Source organism: Rana temporaria, chromosome 1 (genome assembly GCF_905171775.1).
Source record: "Rana temporaria chromosome 1, aRanTem1.1, whole genome shotgun sequence".
NCBI classification, from domain to species: domain Eukaryota; kingdom Metazoa; phylum Chordata; class Amphibia; order Anura; family Ranidae; genus Rana; species Rana temporaria.
In genome coordinates, this window is record NC_053489.1 from 105,165,069 (window position 1) to 105,184,968 (window position 19,900).

The window sequence follows — 19,900 nt, forward strand, 5'->3', positions numbered from 1 at the left end:
CTGAAACCACAATTTTACGGGGCTCCAAATATAGAAGGGGGAGATATTTGAAAGGTAAGGATACATGCAGGAGGCATGTATATCCTTATAGATGAGCACTATGGTATTACTTTAAAAAAAGATGAGAGTGGGTTTACATCCACTTTAAAGCAGAATTCAAAGCAATTTAAAAAAGGATTGCAAGCAGGCAGACTATTTATCGCAGCAGAGATACGAGTGTAAATAGATCAGCTTATATTGCCAGCAGTCCCCGTGTGCTGGGATGACAGACTCCTTCCTGTGAAAAACGCAGAATGTGCGTCATCCTGCCCCAGCCAATGAAGATTCCCGCCAATTCCAGGCACTGTGTTTGGTATAAATCATGAGGGGGAACTCCACGCCAAATTTTAAATAAAAAAATGGCATGGGTTCCCCCTAAATCCATACCAGACCCTCATCCGAGCACGCCGCCGGCCGTTTAGGAAAAGGGGTGGGACGAGCGAGCGTGTGGTGACGACATAAGGGGCGGAGCAATTATGTCGTCACCATCCGGAGCATGATGGGACCGTGACGTCATAAGAGGCCTATATAAATCGTTGCGGACCGCACACCCGGCATTACAGCGGGAGGGAGCATCGTGGCAACATCGGAATTAAAGAAGAGGGAAGAAGAAGACGGGGGAAGACCGGGCCGCCGCTAGTAAAAGAGCTGAAAGAAGCGGAGCAGCCCAGCAGAAGGAATGCGGCACCAGAGAGTGGGAGAAGAACCAGAGAGCGCGAAGACGACACCGTAGAGTAGAAGAAGAGAGCGGAGAAGTCGGAAGTAGACCCCAAAAGAGCGAAGAGGATAGGCCGGAAAGCGCGGAGAAGTTGGAAAACCCCTGAAGTCAGAAGAAGACCCCGGAGCTGCCTAATAAATTACTTTAAAAACCTGTGTAGTGTGTTTACTCATTCTCCTAGTGTAGGGGGCCGAGATCTGGGGGCCCCCCTTATTAAAAGGGCTCCCGGATTCCAATAACCAAAACGGCCAGGGTTGTCGGGAAGAGGCCCTTCTCCTCATTAACATGGGGACAGGGTGCCACAGGGCACCCCCTTGCCCCAAAGCACCCACCCCCCTATGTTGAGGGCATGCGGCCTGGTACGGCTCAAAGGGGGGGGCCTCGTCCCCACGCGCTTTGCTGACCGGCCGGTGTGCTCAGATAAGGGTCTGGTATGGATTTAGGGGGAACCCCCACGCCATTTTTCGGTGGGGGGGGGGGGGTTTCCCCTTACAATCCATACCAGACCTAAGGGCCTGGTATGCTCCTGGAGGGGATCACATGCCGTTTTTTTTATTTAAAATTTGGCGTGGAGTTGCCTCTCATGATTCATACCAAACACAGTGCCTGGAATTGGTGGGAATCCAAGTCGGATCCCCGTCGTTAATTTCCCGCGCTCGCTGTAATGCGTTTTTCCTTTTGCAGCCAGCGAGAGATGTACAGAACCCTGTCGCTGAGAACCAGTGCGATGCGATCGCGCTGGAAACACATTCTCGCAGACAGGTACTGTATGTTTATTTAGTGGAGAGTTCCTTCAAGTTTTCAAAGAGAGGCAGTTAAAAAACAAAATAGGTGAGAACTCAAAATAACAAAAAGTACAAGTATATTATTCATTTTTAAATGTAGCAAACGGCTATGGAGAAAAAGACATTATTTGTGTTACCATAGCAATAGGCGGAATAAAGTGGGACCGGGAGCTGTGTGTGTAAACACACAGCTCCTGGTCATGTCAGGGAGAGAAATGCTGATCTTCTGTTCATACAATGTATGAACAGAAGATCATACAATGTATGAACAGAAGATCAGACATTTCCCCTAGTGAGGCCACCCCCCCTACAGTTAGAACACACCCAGGGAACATACTTAACCCCTTCCCCGCCCACTAGTGTTAACCCCTTCACTGCCATTGGCATTTTTTTAGTAATCCAATGCATTTTTATAGCACTGATCGCTATAAAAATGCCAATGGTCCCAAAAATGTGTCAAAAGTGTCCGCCATAATGTCGCAGTACCGAAAAAAAAAAAATTGATGATCGCCGCCATTACTAGTAAAAAAAATATATTAATAAAAATGCCATAAAAATACCCCCTATTTTGTAAACGCTATAACTTTTGCGCAAACCAATCAATAAATGCTTATTGCGATTTTTTTTTACGAAAAATATGTAGAAGAATATGTATCGGCCTAAACAGAGAAAAAAAATCGTTTATATATTTTTGGGGGATATTTAATATAGCAAAAAATATTAATATTTTTCAAAAATGTCGCTCTATTTTTGTTTATAGTGCAAAAACTAAAAACCGCAGAGGTGATCAAATACCACCAAAAGAAAGCTCTATTTGTGGGGAAAAAAGGACGCCAATTTTGTTTGGGAGCCACGTCGCACGACCCTGCAATTGTCAGTTAAAGCGACGCAGTACCGAATCGCAAAAAGTGCTCTGGTCTTTGACCCAAAAAAAACCTAATGCAAACAAAAGCTTCATTTGTGTGAATTTTTTTTTTTTAATATAACTACTGTGAACATTGCATGACTGAGCAATTGCCAGTTAAAATAGAGCAGTGCTGAATAGCAATGAAATGGTTATAAAACAGGTAAAACCTTCCAGAGCTCAAAGGGATAACATTTACCTGTTCTGTGCAGTGGTTTTGCACAGAGCAGCCCTGATTCTCTTCTCAGGCCCCCCGGCGGCTCTCCTGGCCGAGTGCCCTAATAGCAAGCTACTTGCTATGGGGGCATTTGTGTGGACTCGATCGTGAGCAGCACTGTGTCCCCCCCATTGACACTCCCCCACTCTCTACTCAATGGCTGCCTCTGTCCAGTGAGGAGAGAGCAGAGAGCCACTGCTTTTGGGCACAAAGCTGGATCAAGTTTGGGCTCAGATAAGTATTTAGGGGAGGCTGCATGCAGAAAATACGTTAAAGAGGAGTTCCACCCAGGGCTGTGGAGTCGGTAGATAAATGTTCCGACTCCTCAGTTTTATGTACTTCCGACTCCGACTCCCCGACTCCTCTGTATTAATATGCGAATGTATTTTATACATTCCTTGAGGGAAAGAAACGCAACCTACCACAGGACTACTGGCTGGGAAGCCAACAGTCTACTGTATTGCACAGTTTAAGCAAAAGACAAACACAATGAAAACAATCAAGTGACTGGATAGTAGCAGCAGGCATAAACATCAGGAACAGGATCTTTACCAGTTCAAAAATACAAACCACATTATTTGGTTGTTTTAGAACAAAAACAAAGCTTATCTATAATGAATCAAAAACAAAATCTGCAAAACCTAGAAATGGTTTATATTAATCTTGAAATGTAGTTCTAGGCTTAGCAAATGCAAATCAATTCAATGTAGAGTACTAAGGAAGAGAATTGCCTCTGCCAGATCCTCTTTCATAGAGGCTCTTAAGTCAGACTTTATTATTTTTAGGGCTGAAAATAATCTTTCGACACTGACTTGGGTGGGTGGCATTGCAGTAACTATTCTGGCCACATGACTAACGATCTCTGGATAAACAAGGATGGCTTCTTCAACAGTAAGTTTTGATGAGCGATCATACTTTTCAACTTCTTTTAGTGCTTTATAAAACTCCTGTTGGAATTTTTTTATTTGGACACTTACTGGTTCTCTAACATGCGTTCCCTGTAAAAGCAGAACACAACACTATGGAAAGTATAAGTATTGCAGCTCCTAATTGTGCGTTGCGTGCCATATAGTGAAGCACATGAAAAGCATGCTTCTTCACGGTCACTTAACGTGTTCGTTTTGCGGTTACGTGAGGCACTGCATGCATTGGTCTTTATTCTTACAGTAGAGAAGTCATTAATTATAACTTTTTGTGAATTGGGACATTTAAACTTGCTTTTTTTTTTTTTTATTCCAATCTAAATTTAGTAGGAGTCGGAGTCGGTGCATTGTTTGCCGACTCCGACTCTAGGTAGCCAAAATTTCCCCCGACTCCTCGACTCCGACTCCACAGCCCTGGTTCCACCCAAAAATAGAACATCCGCGTTTCAGAACCCCCCCTCCGGTGTCACATTTGGCACCTTTCAGGGGGAGGGGGGTGCAGATACCTGTGCAAGAGATATTTGCACCCACTTCCGGGCATAGACTCCCGTGGCAGTCACGCCACTTCCCATCTCCCCCCGCTGTCTCCTGGGAAACACACTGGTCCCAGGAGAGAGCGGGGACCAGTGATGGCATGCAGCCCTACTCGCGCATGCGCAGTCGGGAACCGGGAAGTGAAGCCGCAAGGATTGCTCGGCCTCGTCTGCCGACATCACAGGCGCGCTGGACAGGCAATTCGTTTTTTAAAAGTCAGCAACTGCAGTATTTGTAGGTGCTGGCTTTTTAAAAAAAAAAAATTGGGATGGACCTCCACTTTAAAGTAAAAAACCTTCTGCCTTGAGAACCAGTTTAAGATTCAGGCAATGAACTACTAATTTCTCATCTACTGAAAAATATCTGAATTTGCTGTTGCCTTTATGATTAGAAACGAGTCAGCACAACGCTCTGACAGTCCCTCTACCAAGATCAAAAAAATTAATTCACAGAACATTGACCACAACATGGCTGGAGACACTGGTAATTTAAAGAGATTCCTGTAATGCAGTTTGGTTTTTGGAGAACACCCACTCCTAGGGAGATTGGCAAACAGCAGTGCACTTCATCTGTAGACCAATCGTCTCATGGTGGACAAAACCAACCAGTCCGTTGCTACTGTAAGTTACCATACTTGCCATCTCTCACACAGAAAGCCCAATATATTAAAGTGTCAATACTAAATTCAGTGCAGCCACTTCCATCACTAAGCAGATACAAATCTGGCATGAATGACAAACAGGACTGATGATACAAGTAGAAACAGCAAGTTACAAAGCACAGACTCACCAGACATGTGAGCTTATTAAAATGCTGGTAGATTTTGCAACATTGAAATTAGATGAAGGAACATTTAGTAGACTGTCTTAAAGGGTCACTAAAGGAAAACATTTTTTTAGCTGAAATGACTGTTTACAGGACATAGAGACATAATAGTTAACTGATTCCTTTTAAAAATGATTAAAAATAGATAAAAAAAACAATCATATAATGTGCCTGCAGTGTAGTTTCGTTTTTGCTGTTGTTTGCTGGTTCTCTGATGTACAGAGAGCCACTAGAGGGCAGTCAGCCAATAGAGAGCAGTGATACTTTGTCTAAAACTCCTCAGCACCAATCCAGTTTCGTTTTACACACAGCTCCTTGATTAGTGACCACCGTGAGAAATCTCCCAGTACTGTGGTTATCAGGAAACAAGCAACTAGGAAGTGTCCAGAACAGAGAGGAATTACAGCAACATGAAAGCAAAAACGAACAATGTATACATGAAACCAGGACTGCAGTAAGGTAAAGGAAGCTATTTAGCTAAAAAAAAAAATTCCTTTAGTGACCCTTTAAGCACAGCCAGTATGTTGTCTGGATAGAATAACCAGTTCACCGATCTCACTTTTTGCCTGCAATTGCTCTTTAACCACTTAAGCTCCGGAAGGTTTTACCACCTTAATGACAGGCCGTTTTTTGCGATGCAGCACTGCAATGCTTAAACTGACAATTTGCGCGGCTGTGCAACATTGTACCCAAACAAAATGTATGTCCTTTTTCTCCCACAAATAGAGATTTCTTCTGGTGGTATTTGATCACCTCTGCAGTTTTTATTTTTTGCGCTATAAAACAAAAAATGTTTTTACTAGTAATGGCGGCAATCAGCGATTTTTAGCAGGATTGCGACAGACAAATCTGACACCAAGTGACACCTTTTGGGGACAAGTGACACCAGTGATCAGTGCAAAAAAAAAAAAAAAAAGCACCGTCACTGTATAAATGATACTGGCAAGGAAAAGGGTTGACCTCAGGGGCGACCAAAGGGTTAAGTGTGTTCCTAGGGAGCACTTCCTAACTTTGGGGGGGAATGCTGACACTGGAGGAAATCCAGTTAGCAGAAACACAGGAGCTCCATTTTCCTCCCTCACAGAACGGCGGTCTTTCTCTCTTGGCTCCCACGGCACGTGCCCCAGAGACAACAGCAATCACGTACAGGTACCCGATTTTGCGCCAAGGGCCGCCCTGCAGCAGTAAATGTAAATGGGGCGGTCCTTAAGTGGTTAAAGAGTAACTCCACTTTTTTTTCCCCCTCAACAAAACACAACCCCCTCTGGGTGACCAACGTACATTGCAAGGATATAAACGCAGATTCCTACTTTTTTTTTTGCTCTGAAGAACAGCTCGTTCTTCAGAGTTGCCTGTTTGTGCACAGTGAACGTGCATAAGGGAGCGACTTTTTCATTATCAATCAGCTGATGGTCTTGCAGGGTTCTAATGAGGAAACCAATATAAATCCCTTTAGATACGATTGACCCTTTGGAGGTATCAACATTTTGTTGCAGAGGATGCCTAAAACCTGACCTGTATCTTAAGCCTGATAGTTTTTTTTTTCCCTGCCCAACCCAGTGGGTTGAAAAAAAAAAAAAAAAACTCAGCTCCAGTCAGAGCCACTGTACTAACCACCCAATGATGGTACAGCAATCTACCCCGCTGAGCTGTTGTGTTCTGACAGGGGGGCGGCGAAACATGTTGGACCAGCTGGCATACCCACGTGCCAAATGTTAGATGGTATTTATTGAGCAGACAGATTTCGCCCGACATCTGGGCCATTTGTACTAGGCTTAAAGCGTTTGTTACCCAAAAAAAAGTGGATCCTGTTCCTTAAAGCACTAACAATAGCAGTGCTTGGTCCCTTCTATCTAAAATACCTGGCTGATCCTGCCTGGTACTGCCCTCCTCCTGCAAACCAACCATGGTTTATCATGGCTGCTGAGCCCCAACACTATGGTCAGTTTGTGTGCCTCCGTCATCTGCAGCTCTCCTCTTCTTCCCACCCACCCTCCCACCTACAAGCCCGTACCAGTGGCTGCCTCCTGCTAATGAACCATCATTTTCATAACTATCAATCCCCAGTGTTGAATAATGCAATGACTCCACTGTATGTGTTTTATTTTATGTATACAACTGCATTTTTGTTAAGCACATACAGTGGAGATATTGCATAATCGAAGCCATGGGATTACATGAAAATGATAAAGTGGGTTTACAACTGTAAGTGCAGACTTCTGAGAAACTCAGCAAGGGAAGACAAGCAGGAAATTACATTACTGGGGTATTTTGTACACCAGCTTTGTACAGAGCACCTCCAGCTTGCCGTATCGCATTGAATTTTAGAGAAAAGTACAGTGCCGCAGGTTGAAAAGAAAAGGTACATTTTATATAACATTCAATTATACATATATACACACACACACACACACACACACACACACACAGTTTGTTTTTCTATTTTACACCCCACAAAGTAAAGTTACCTTTTAAGAATTCATAAACACACAGAGGAAAAAGTCACTTACCTTCCGATTTTAACTTTGTAAGAACAAAAATTAGATAATTGTTGAAGTCTGGAAACTGATTGAGCTGTTCCAATTTCTGAGACAATGAGTCAAGGATGTAACATGCATGATATGAACAGGATGAAGTCCATCCAGTTCAACCAAAATATATTTAAATAAACATACAATCCCATATACACAATCCTTCATCCACAGTTGATCCAGAGGAAGGCAAAAGAAAACAGCAAAGCATGATCCAATTTGTTCCAGCAGGGGAAAATATTCCGGATTTTCCATGGATCAACTTTACCTATAAAATGTTAGTACTCAGTTATATTCTGTACATCAAGGAAAGAATCCAGGCCTTTCTTAAAGCAATCTACTGAGCTGGCCAGAACCACCTCTGGAAAGAGTCAATTTCACAGCTCTTACTGTGAAGAAACCTTTCCGTATTTGGAGATTAAATCTTTTTTCCTCTAGACGTACAGTGTCCCCTTGTCCTCTGTGATGACCTTAAAGTGAATAACTCAACACCATGTTCACTCTAAAGACCACTTATATATGTGTACATGTTTATCATACCCCACCATAAACCTCTTAAAGTTGGTTGTAAACCCACTTTTTTGACTTTTACTTTTTAACAAGGCTTACCTGTAGGTAAGGAGAATATCTCCTAAACCTGCACGGTTTAGGAGATATTCCCCACGCAATGCGCCGCGGCGCATGCGCAGGGGGGGGGGATCTACGGTGAAAGGATCGGCAGCCGGCGGACCTTGCCTAGTTTTAAATCTCCCGCGCGCACGGGAGTGACGTCATCGCCGCTCCAGCCAATCACAGCGCTGGAGCGGCGATACCCGGAAGACACGCCAAGGCAAGATGAAATCTCACTCGGCGTGGACCAGGTAAGTGCTACACACCTCGTTCCGAGGTAAGTATTTCATAATGACCTAATATGCGGTGCATATTAGCTCATTATGACTTTTGCGTTAAAGGAAAAAAAAAATTTCATGCGGGTTTACAACAACCGCTTTAAGAGAGAATAAATTCAGTTCCTCTCATCTTTCCTCATAGCCGAGCTCCTTCATGCCTCTTATCAGTTTGGTTGCCCTTCTCTGCACTTTCTCCTGTTCCCCGATATTCTTGAGAACTGGTGCCCAAAGCTGAACTGCATATTCCAGATGAGGTCTTACTAATGATACACATATGTGGCATCAGTGCAATTGTCAGGAGTAGGAGAATTTATTTTAATATACATACATACATACATACATACATACATACATACACACACACACACACATATAAAAACTTAATATACCGCATATACTCGAGTATAAGCCGAGGCACCCAATTTTACCACAAAAAAAATGGGAAAACGTATTGACTCGAGTATAAGCCTAGGGTGAAAATGCAGCAGCCACTGTAAGCGGAAAAGAGGGTCAACAGTGCACATTTGCAATGCCTCACTGTGCCCATTACCACCTCACTTTGCCCATTGCAGCGTACCTGAAATTCTTGACAGGCTGTGCTGCGGGCGTTTATTTTTTAAAACTAACTGCTTCCTCCTGGTCCCGTCCCGTGATAGGCTTTGACACTGTTCAGTGTTATGCCTATCACGGACGTTCTTTCATCCTCAGACAAGAGAAGGTCCGTGAAAGGCGGAACACTGAACACAGTGTCTAACACCTATCACGGAACCCGACGGGACCAGGAGGAAGCCGCAAGTAAAAAAAAAAAAAAGGGGAACCCCCAAGTTACACTGACTCGAGTATAAGCCGAGGGGTCAAAGGTCAAAGTCGCACCAATCAGTTCCATTGCTAACAGTAGGGTGCTACTTATGCGATTTGGAACTGTAAATAGTATGACAAATCACATAGGTGTGTAGCTGCAGTAAATGTTTGATGTCAGATTCACTACTTTGTAAACATACTTCTTAGGTCTCCAACTTGATATCAGAAAAGTAGTTCCTGACCCATACTTTGGGGAAAAAAATTGGATGGTGGACATGTTAGCAATGGGTCATCACTTTGTGCAAGTGCGAATATAGCTATAGTAATTCTCTTTGTGGGTGCCAATATGGTATTCATTTTCTTGCGCCTCCATGCGCCGCCACCTCCCCCGCCGTGCGATCGCGGCGGCGGCTAATTGAGGCCGCGGCTTTGCAGCCTTGTGAAGGCCCAAGCTTTCTTCTGTGACCTGGCACCATCTGGTGGTGGCCGTTGGCATTACAAGTAAAACAGCAGTTCTAATGTGTTTTTTTCACTGCCATCTCCTTCCCTCTAATTAGAACCCCCAAACATATATATTTTATTTTTATTCTAACACCCTAGAGTATAAAATGGCGATCGTTGCAATACTTTGTCACACCGTATTTGCGCAGCGCTCAAACAAGCGCACTTTTTTTTTTTTGTGAAAGATAATGTTACGCAGAGTAAATTGATACCCAACAGGTCACGCTTCAAAATTGCGTCCGCTCGTGGAATGGCGACAAACTTTTACCCTTTAAAATCTCCATAGGCGACGTTTAAAAAAATTCTACAGGTTGCATGTTTTGAGTTACAGAGGAGGTCTAGGACTAGAATTATTGCTCCCAATCCAACGATCGCTGCGATACCTCACATGTGTGGTTTGAATACCGTTTACATATGCGGGCGCTACACTTCTGCGCGCGAGCTTGGCGGGATGGGGCGCGTTTTCTGGCTCCTAACTTTTTTAGCTGGCTCCTAGATTCCAAGCAAATTTGTCAAACCCTGGCATAAATTACTGACCAAAAATTCAGATTTATTTTTTACTGAATACACGGCACTTGTTTATGCGCCTGTGTGCATAGGCCCATTACAATTAATTGGCTGAATTTTAGCTCAGTATTGCAGCACCCACCTAGGTAAGTATGTTCCTAAAGTTTAAAAGAGAAAGTCCATACTTTTCCTCTTTTAAATTTGCCACAGACCATTTTGAAACAAAAGTATATACTTCAGTGATTTTTAGCAACATTTGTAAGACTATTACACCATAACCATGTGGGAGTTATATTTTTTTTATACATACATACATCTTTAACAGTTTTTATTAAAGTCGAGGCAGCAATTACAATTTCATAAGCATAATGAATACCATAAACCCCTAAACTGGCTTTTATAGAACAAAACGTGCACATTTCAAAATTGATTTGGAAAACACTATAAATATGTCCATGCATTCAATAGTTATGCTATGAATGTAAAGTATATTCCTAACCAGCATCTATTTTTACTCTTGATGATTGGTTATATTAATAACTTTGTGACAAAGCGCTGCATCAAGTCCCTTCTAACCACCTCCTCCCTATACAGCACAAGACAAAATTCTGTGATTATATTACCTCCATGTATTACCATAAAACTGTATTAAAGAATTAACATCAATGCAACAAGTTTATGGCAGCATTAGCCAAACCTAATGAAATAATTAATCGCAAATTAAAATACAGGCAAACAATTGTAAGAATTCTTACGTGAGCCTGCTCCTAAAGAATGTGGTCTCATTAAAGAGTTACTAAACCCACAACAGTAAAATCAGTGTGTATATGCAGTAAAGCATGCTTGTTATACTCACTGTGGAACCTAATGGATTAATCCTCTGCATTGTGTAAAAAATGCTGTTTGTGATCCCGTCTTCCCTGATCCTTCCCTTCTGCCACTGTCCCCAATCTATCTGCTGGCAGTACAATGGCTAAGGGACAAGCTGCAACTGCGGGCATCACCCCGGCAATTTTTTTTTAGAGCCAGCAGGTGGCTTTCTTGGGATAACAACCAAAGCGAAACCGCTCGGCTGTTATCCCAAGCAGTGGGAGGGGACTTCCCCCCCCCCCCCCCCCCTTCCGCGGCTCTCCTGTCCCACCGGGAGGCTTATAGGACCAGCCTGCACATCCGCCGGCTGGCTTGAGACCTGAACGAAGCCCGAATCGGCTTTGATCAGGTCTTGGATCTAGTAATCCAGAAGCGATGTCATGACATCACTTCCAGTTTACAGACTTAAAGGCGCCAATTTATAAAAAAAAATTGAAAGCACACCATTCCTCCTTGCACGCAGAAGCGAGACATTTTTAAAGCGTTGCCTATGGAGATTTTTAAGTACCATAGTTTAGTCGCTATTCGATGAGTATGTGCAATTTTAAAGCATGAAACGTTTAGTATCCATTTACTCGGCATAACATCTCACATTATACAAAGAAATTGTGCTAACTTTACCGTTTTGTTTTCTTTTTAATTCAGGAAAGTTTTTTTTTTTTCCCCCAAAACAATTGCGTTTGAAAAACTGCTACGTAAATACTGTGCGACATTTTTTTCTTGTAAAAAAAATACTGTGCGACATAAAATATTGCAATGATTGCCATTTTATTCTCTAGGGTCTCTGCTAAAAATGTATATACTGTACAATGAAAAGGTAATGTAATTGGCTAAGAAATCTTGCCAGCTAACATCCTAAGCTTTCTTCCTGTGCTGCACTGTTATTAGTCACATTGTTTTTGTTTTTAAGACTACAAAACTTCACCTAATCTTATTATGGATAAGAGGAGAGGGGGAGGTTTTAGTAGTCTTTTCCCGTTTGTTGCCCCGATACAGTAAAGAGCCTGAAAAGGAAAACAAATGCAGCCACTACATCTAAGCACCAGAGAGATGATTAAACTAGATAGTGAAGCCAAAATCAGATCGACAGCCCCAGAGCACCCAAAAAAAGATTTTTTTTACCACCTGGACAGTATTTCCCCTGGAAAGCCCGAGTATGGAACTGGGCATACAGTACCGCCTCGAAGGAGGCTACCCACAGGCCCCGGACCTGCATGTACCCGGAGAGAAGACCGATAGCGTGATGCCAATACCTTCACCGCACATCAAATAGGGGTTTCTGGATCAGTAGCCGATTGACCTAGCAACCTCTGGAGGAACCCTAAGGTTACAAGGAACACTGATTGAGAATGGCTACCATGGAAAAATAAATAAGCACTGTAAAATTATTAAAGCATGTAAATAAGACAACCAACATTAAAAAAAAAAAAAAAGGTTTGCATAAGTAAAGCACATCCTTACGCAAAAATCTGTGGAATGAATGAATTGCAAAATAGCATTTTATCAGGGGAAGGTTTTTGCCCCAATGACACAAAACCAGCCTAGCACAGGCCTCCTAGTAGCCAGGTCCATCTCCGCATTTTCCGAGTCCCCAAATCCAGCAGAAAACTTCTAGGGACAGCCCCCCAACATGAGCACATAAGCAGCTTTTATCTACAACTCTGCCAGAACTAAGGTGTTTGAATTAGATGCCTCCACGCCTACTTGTCCATCAAGATATGGAATCCACCAGGCACACAGATAAAATGCCCACTGCTTACAGATGGAGTAATGTTTTTCCAAGTAATCTTATAGGTTGAACTCCATATCATGCATTTCATAATGGAAGATTCCTGGAAACCCAACCAACTGACAAACGTTTAAGCAAAAAATGTCATGCTCAACATGAATCGTGAGAACAGCCTTGAATGCAAGGAAGAAAAAAAAAATGCACAATAAAATTGAATAAATAATGCAAAAAATAAAACACACAACACCCCACAATTATTTATGCAACACCAACAGAATTCCATTTAGTGATACCGATATAATATGGTTCAGGTATAGGACTATACACTGTTACAGATCATAGCATATGAAGCAAAACGCAAGAAAAGCTCAGCATAAACCGATATTTCATGCGATACAACACAAGATCATGCATCGCTCCATACAGCAACCAATTGGATGTCAATCAGCCCTGGATGGCTTTCACCCTTGGACAATCATTGTAGGACTGCCAAATTCCACCTATTATGCCAGGACAATGAAACTCTAGCTGTTTTTAAAGAACCCTTTTAGCAACTGCACAAATGACATTTTATAGGCAGTTTAAGCAGGCCAGCCTCTGAGATCAAGGACATTCAAACATACTGGAGGATTCAAGCAAACCAACAGATATTAAATCCTCAGAAAACTTCTCATACTGTTAGGCATGCAGAAGATTTTAAACATTAAAAACTATTTGGCATACACTTTATATACATATAGAAATTATTCTTTATTTAAATAGGTTATACTATAGCTTTGTGCAATGGGAACGCATAGAGAGCAGCACCCAAAGCTCCTCTTCTGGAATCCCCCACGGGAGATCTTGGATCCTTATCTTCTGTGCCTGCCCCCTTAGCAAGTTGATTGCCAATGGCTCCCACATTACACTGTGTAGTGTAATGAGACCAGGGAGAGGGTAGAGAAGACCTGCAGACGGGCACAGTGCTGGATCGATGTAGGACCTGGTAGATAAGTGTTTGGGGAGAGGAGGGCACAGCAAGTGGCAAAATGTTTTTTACTTTAATGCAGTGAATGCATTAACCACTTGCTTACTGGACACTTAAACACCCTTCCTGCCCAGACCAATTTTCAGCGCTGATGCACTTTGAATGACAAAACGCAGTCATACAAAACTGTACCCAAATTAAATTTTTATATTTTTTTCCCCCACAAATAGAGCTTTCGTTTGGGGGGGTATTTGATCACCTCTGCAGTTTTTATGTTTTTGTTTATAAAAAAAAATTGGGATGTGCTTGCGCCCCTGGAGACCGGCTCCTGCTGTGTCCAATCAGTGGGTCTGGAGGCTACGGCCACTCGCAATTGTTCGTAGTAGTCTGCCTATGTAAACAAGGCAGACTGACCGCTGTTCTGTCACAGAGGGAGAGAGATCTTGTGTTCCTGCTAATCTCTCTCTTCCTCCAGTAAGTCCTTCCCCCACAGTCAGAAAGCATTCCCTAGGAGTACACTTAACCCTTTGATCGCCCCTGATATTAACCCCTTCCCCACCAGTGTCATTTATACAGTGATAGTAAAAAAAAAAATGTTAGTACTGATCTGACTGTATTGGTGTCACACTGGTTCCCAGAAAGTGTCACTTGGTGTCCGATTTGTCCGCCACAGTCCCGCATTAAATAAATAAAAAATAAAAAGATTGCTGCCATTACTAGTAAAAATAAAAAAATACCATAAAAATAACCCATCATTTGTGGTTGCTATAACTTTTGCACAAACTAATTAATATTCGCTAAAAGGGATTTGTTTTACCAAAAAATATGTAGCAGAATAAATTTATTTTTTTCAAATTTTCACTTTTGTTGAAGCGTAAAAAAAAAAAAATAATAATGCAGATTTGACCAAATACCACCAAAAGAAAACATTTGTTGAAAAAAAATAAAAAAAGACAAAAGTTTTGTTTGGGTACAGCTTTTGCACGACCGCCCAATTGTCAGTTAAAGTGGTTGTAAACCTTAAATTTGCACTTTTACCTACAGGTAAGCCTATAACAAGGCTTACCTGTAGGTAAAAAGAATATCTCCTAAACCTGTACGGTTTAGGAGATATTCCCCTCGCAATGCGGGCGGCGCATGCGCAGGAGGGATCCACGGCGGAAGATCCGGCAGCCGCCGGACCTTGCCGATTTTAAATCTCCCGCGCGCATGCGCGGGAGTGACGTCATCGCCGCTCCAGCCAATCACAGCGCTGGAGCGGCGCCGCTCCAGCCAATCACAGCGCTGGAGCGGCGATACCCGGAAGACACGCCGGAGCAAGATGACATCTCGCTCGGCGTGAACCAGGTAAGTGTCGTTCACCTCGTTTTGAGGTAAGTATTTCATAATCAGCTATTATGCGGTGCATACTAGCTGATTATGCATTTTGCCTTACAGGTAAAAAAAAAAAAAAAAATTATATATGCGGTTTACAACCGCTTTAAAGTAACACAGTGCCATCTGGCAAAAAAAATGGCCTGGTCAGGAAGGGGATAAAAGCTTCTGGGGCTGAAGTGGTTAAGGCACTGGGGATATAACCAGGGTCTCACAGATTCTGAGAAGTTCCCGTCACATGTTCCAGGAGGTAGACCCAGAATTCTAGGCATAGTTTCAGGAAGTAAAGGGAGATGGAGTTTATCTGCCCTTATTGAAAATGTAAGAACATGGAGGAACAGGAAAAATGGTATGCAGACAACAAAAATCCTGTAGTTATCTATGAGTATCTGCTTGCAGATTGGAAACAATTAATAATGGCAAAGTTGCATTTATTGTCATTTTTTGATAAGGATGAATTTTTTTGTTAACCACTTTCCGCCCCCTCTGGTCGTCATATGACGCCCTTGAATTTGTGCGAGTATATCTGAATGATGCCTGCAGCTACAGGCACGCACATCGGCACCCGAGTGACCCTGTCGGCCGGGAGGCTCAAAGAAGTCATGACGGCCACCCAGGATGGCAGAGCCACCTGGGTGGCCGTCATATGACTATAGGCGGGATAGGAAGTGGTAAAAAGTGTCAAACTAAAGTAAAATTAACAATAAATTAGATAGAATAGAAGCAAACACATACGCAAGTCTCGCCCACATATGAAAACGATGTTTAAACCACACATGTGAGGTATCGCCGTGAACGTTAGAGCGAGAGCAATCATTTTAGCCCTAGAACTCCTCTAACACAAAACATGTAACCCAGGGGTCGACAATATCCGGGCGTCAGGTCGCATTGGCGACAAGAAATTGTGACCTGGCGCCCGCCAGTAATTGAGGCCGTGGCTTTGCGGCGGGGGCGCACGGAGGCACAGGATCCTGTGTCTCCGTGCGCCCCCACCTCCGCGCGATCGCGGCAGGTCCACGACGGCCGGTAATTGAGGCCGTGGCTTTGCGGCCTTGTGAAGTCCCAAGCTCTTCGGTAGCTTCTGTGAGCTGGCGCCATCTGGTGGTGGCCGTTGGCATTACATTACATTGGCATTGCAGCAATTATAATGTGTGTCATTTTTCACTATTTTCACTGCCATCTCCTTCCCTCCAATTAGAACCCCCAAACGTTATATATATTTTTTATTCTAACACCCTAGAGAATAAAATGGCGATCGTTGCAATACTTTGTCATACCGTATTTGCGCAGCGGTCTTACAAGCGCACTTTTTGGGGGAAAAAATACACTTTTTTTAATTAAAAAAATAAGACAACAGTAAAGTTATCCCAATTTTTTTTATATTGTGAAAGATAATGTTACGCCAAGTAAATAGATACCAAACATGTCACGCTTCAAAATTGCGTCTGCTCGTGGAATGCCGACAAACTTTTACCCTTTAAAATCTCCATAGGCGACGTTTAAAAAAATCTACAGGTTGCATGTTTTGAGTTACAGAGGTCTAGAGCTAGAATTATTGCTCTCACTCTAACGATCACGGCGATACCTCACGTGTGGTTTGAATAATAAATTCTCCTGCTCTTGACAATTGCAGTGATACCACATGTGTGTATGTTAGTACCGGTAAACCCAGAAACAAATTGTTTGCATTTTTTTTATCCTGCCTAAAAACACACGGTTACAAATTGCAATTTTTTTTTTTTATTCTACATTAAATTTGCTGACTGACTTTTGACCCAGACCTTCACCCCAATACTAACCCTGGCAAGCTTTTTTTTTTTTTATAAATGTGTAATATATATCTATATCTATTTCTATTAGGGTTGTCCCGATACCACTTTTTTAAGAGCGAGTACAAGTACCGACACTTCCCCCCCCCCCCCCCCCCAAGTACTCGCCGATACCGAATACCGATACTTTTTTTTTTATCTGTAACAGCAGCACATGTGTCAGTAGTTTTTTTTGTTTTATCTTTAACAATTTGTTTTTAATTTTTTACAATATTTTTTTTTTTTACAATATTTTTTTTAATTTATAATGCTTTCTTTTTTTTTTAAATGGGAGGGGGGGGGTGGACCGTGTCAGTGTGTTTTTTCTTTAATTTTTTATTTTCTACAATAATTTTGTTTTTGTTTTGTTTTTTTATTCTTTATTTATTTTTTTTTTCAGCCCTGTTGGGGGGGCTTTGGTGAGATATCAGGGGTCTTAACAGACCTCTGACATCTTCCCTTTGAGACAGGGAAAGGGACTAGGGACACATGTTCCCCTGTCCCTTTCTCAGCAGCATCAGCTGCGCTGAAAATGAAAGGAGAGAAGACAGCGTCTTCTCTTCATTCATAAACTGAAACATTGTAATCACAGTTTACAATTGTTTCAGTTATGTCGACAGACAGAGTCAGTGATCACTGACTGTCCATTAGGAGCAGTAAGGAGCCGGATTTATCGGCTCCTACCCCGCTTTTCATCCTGACATTTCCAGGGGGTGGAGGAGGCGCACGGAAGGGGAGAGAAACACAGCGGAATGCACAGGATACACGGTGGGAGGGAGACAAGACTGCAGCAAAACGGAGGGGGGCTGGAGGACACGGGACAGTCAGCGGTGATCGTGTGTGGGGGAGTTACAAGCACCAATCACCGCTGATTTTAAAGCAGCTGAAAGCCGCGCGGGGGAGGGGTGTAGAGAGAAGCGGAGAAATACAATTTTAAATCTATACAGCGGTGATCAGTGCTTGTTACTTCCCCACGCACTGATCACAGCTGACAGTAGAAGTATCGGGAGCATTTGCCCGAGTACAAGTTTTTGGGCAAATGCTTGGTATCGGTCCCGATACTAGTATCGGTACAAATTATATATATTTTCACACACACACACACTTTGTTTTCATGTTTCTTTCCTGCAAGATAAGGAAGATACATTGCATCTATCTCTTCATTAAGAGGAAGTAAACACAGGGGCAGGCGCACTGTGACTATGTTATCACAGCAATCAGGTGACCTGGGTCCCGATTGTTGGCGAGAGCCCAGTCACTTGCACAACCAAGTGATGATGCGTGCCGCCCCAGGTGTAATTAACAGAAACCACAATAGCTTCTGCAACCACTAAATGTGTTCCTACACCAAAACAACTAAAAAATATATTAAGTGTTTGCGCTGCTCAACATAAGAAGTGTTTACGCTATAGGACAGGGTGGATATAAATCAATGATAAAAATAAAAAGCTGATTTTTTTGGTTTAAAAAAAAAAAATCTACTTAGATTATCAAATTTTAATAAAATGCCTTTGGAGTAAAAATATATCTAAACATAGTTTTCTATTTAAGATACATTAATAATTTAATCAGCATGAAATGGAGCTTAGTTATGTAGTACGAGGCTGTATATGCTGCAATATTTACATTTTTGGTAAACTCATTTAATGAATCCAAGCTCTGCGAGCTGAGATAACATTCACTGCATTGATGCAGTCACACAATTTTACAGTAACCATGAGATAAAACAAAGTTCAGGAATATTCCTTTATCCCATTGTTTTTTAAATCTATGTACACAAAAAAATGTATAATTGAATTGGTTCCGATATCGCTGTTTTACCAACGTGACCGCTTATTATTCTAAATAGGAAACCTTAATTTTGCAAATATTAAAGATTCTAAGTACCAGCAAGAATAAGTCCTTAAATTTAATGAGCACCTGTCATTTCAGATCCATCATGGCAGCCCTAGTTAGCAGGCATCCACTTACCTGTTGCTGCCACATCACCAGCCTTTAAAGTGAATGGGGCAGTTGGTGATTCAACAATGGTTCAGAGGAGGAGATGACAGTTGCTCCTTAAAAATTATGATACAGGTCAATAACGCTTATAGGATAAGAATCGGCAGCCCAATGATCCTCCAGAATTGGTCATCAGCACGAATCCACTTAATGGTTAAGAATAACCTCGACTAGCAGCATCTCTGGATAGCTCACCATATAGAAGAAAAAGACAGCTGCAAAAACTGTATCATGTTGCATTTATTGTTACGAATAAAAACCGCTACTTTATCTACCTCACATGTAGCAAAACATTAAAAGCACTTGGTTAATGCCTACATAGGCTACACATATGTCCCAGCATCGGTATCCAGGTCCAAGTCTGATGTCACTTGGCTCTGCCTTTTTATTTTGCCCCTTACCCTCAATATACTGACACTCACACCAACACTGGCAAGCCTTTATCTTGTTATTTATTCATTTAATCAGGGGTTGACAAATTTGCTTGGAATCTAGGAGCCAGCTAAAAAAGTTAGGAGCCAGAAAATGCGACGAGCTTGCGCGCAGAAGTGAACACATACGTGAGCAGCGACCGCATATGTAAATGGTGTTCAAACCAAACATGTGAGGTATCGCCGCGATTGGTAGAGCGAGGGCAATAATTCTAGCCCTAGACCTCCTCTGTAACTCAAAACATGCAACCTTTAGAGTTTTTTTAAACGTCGCCTATGGAGATTTTAAAGGGTAAAAGTTTGACGCCATTCCACGAGCGGACGTAATTTTAAAGCGTGACATGTTGGGTATCAATTTACTCGGCGTAACATTATCTTTCATAATATTAAAAAAAAATGGGGATAACTTTACTGTTGTCTTATTTTTTAATTAAAAAAAGTGTAATTTTTTCCCCAAAAAAGTGCGCTTGCAAGATCGCTGCGCAAATACGGCGTGACAGAAACTATTGCAACGATCGCCATTTTATTCTCTAGGGTGTTATGATAAA

The 19,900-nt window shown here is 42.2% G+C and overlaps 1 protein-coding gene across 2 annotated transcripts in view; it reads right to left on the reverse strand.

Annotated features, from left to right (window-relative positions):
- Positions 1–19,900, reverse strand: part of TNPO1 (transportin 1) — a 230,386-nt gene that overhangs the window by 204,968 nt on the left and 5,518 nt on the right. For both annotated transcript variants that reach the window (XM_040341460.1, XM_040341459.1), the window contains exon 2: positions 7,456–7,531. In XM_040341460.1, the coding sequence (XP_040197394.1) occupies positions 7,456–7,531 (76 nt within the window). The remainder of the gene's footprint in view (positions 1–7,455; positions 7,532–19,900) is intronic.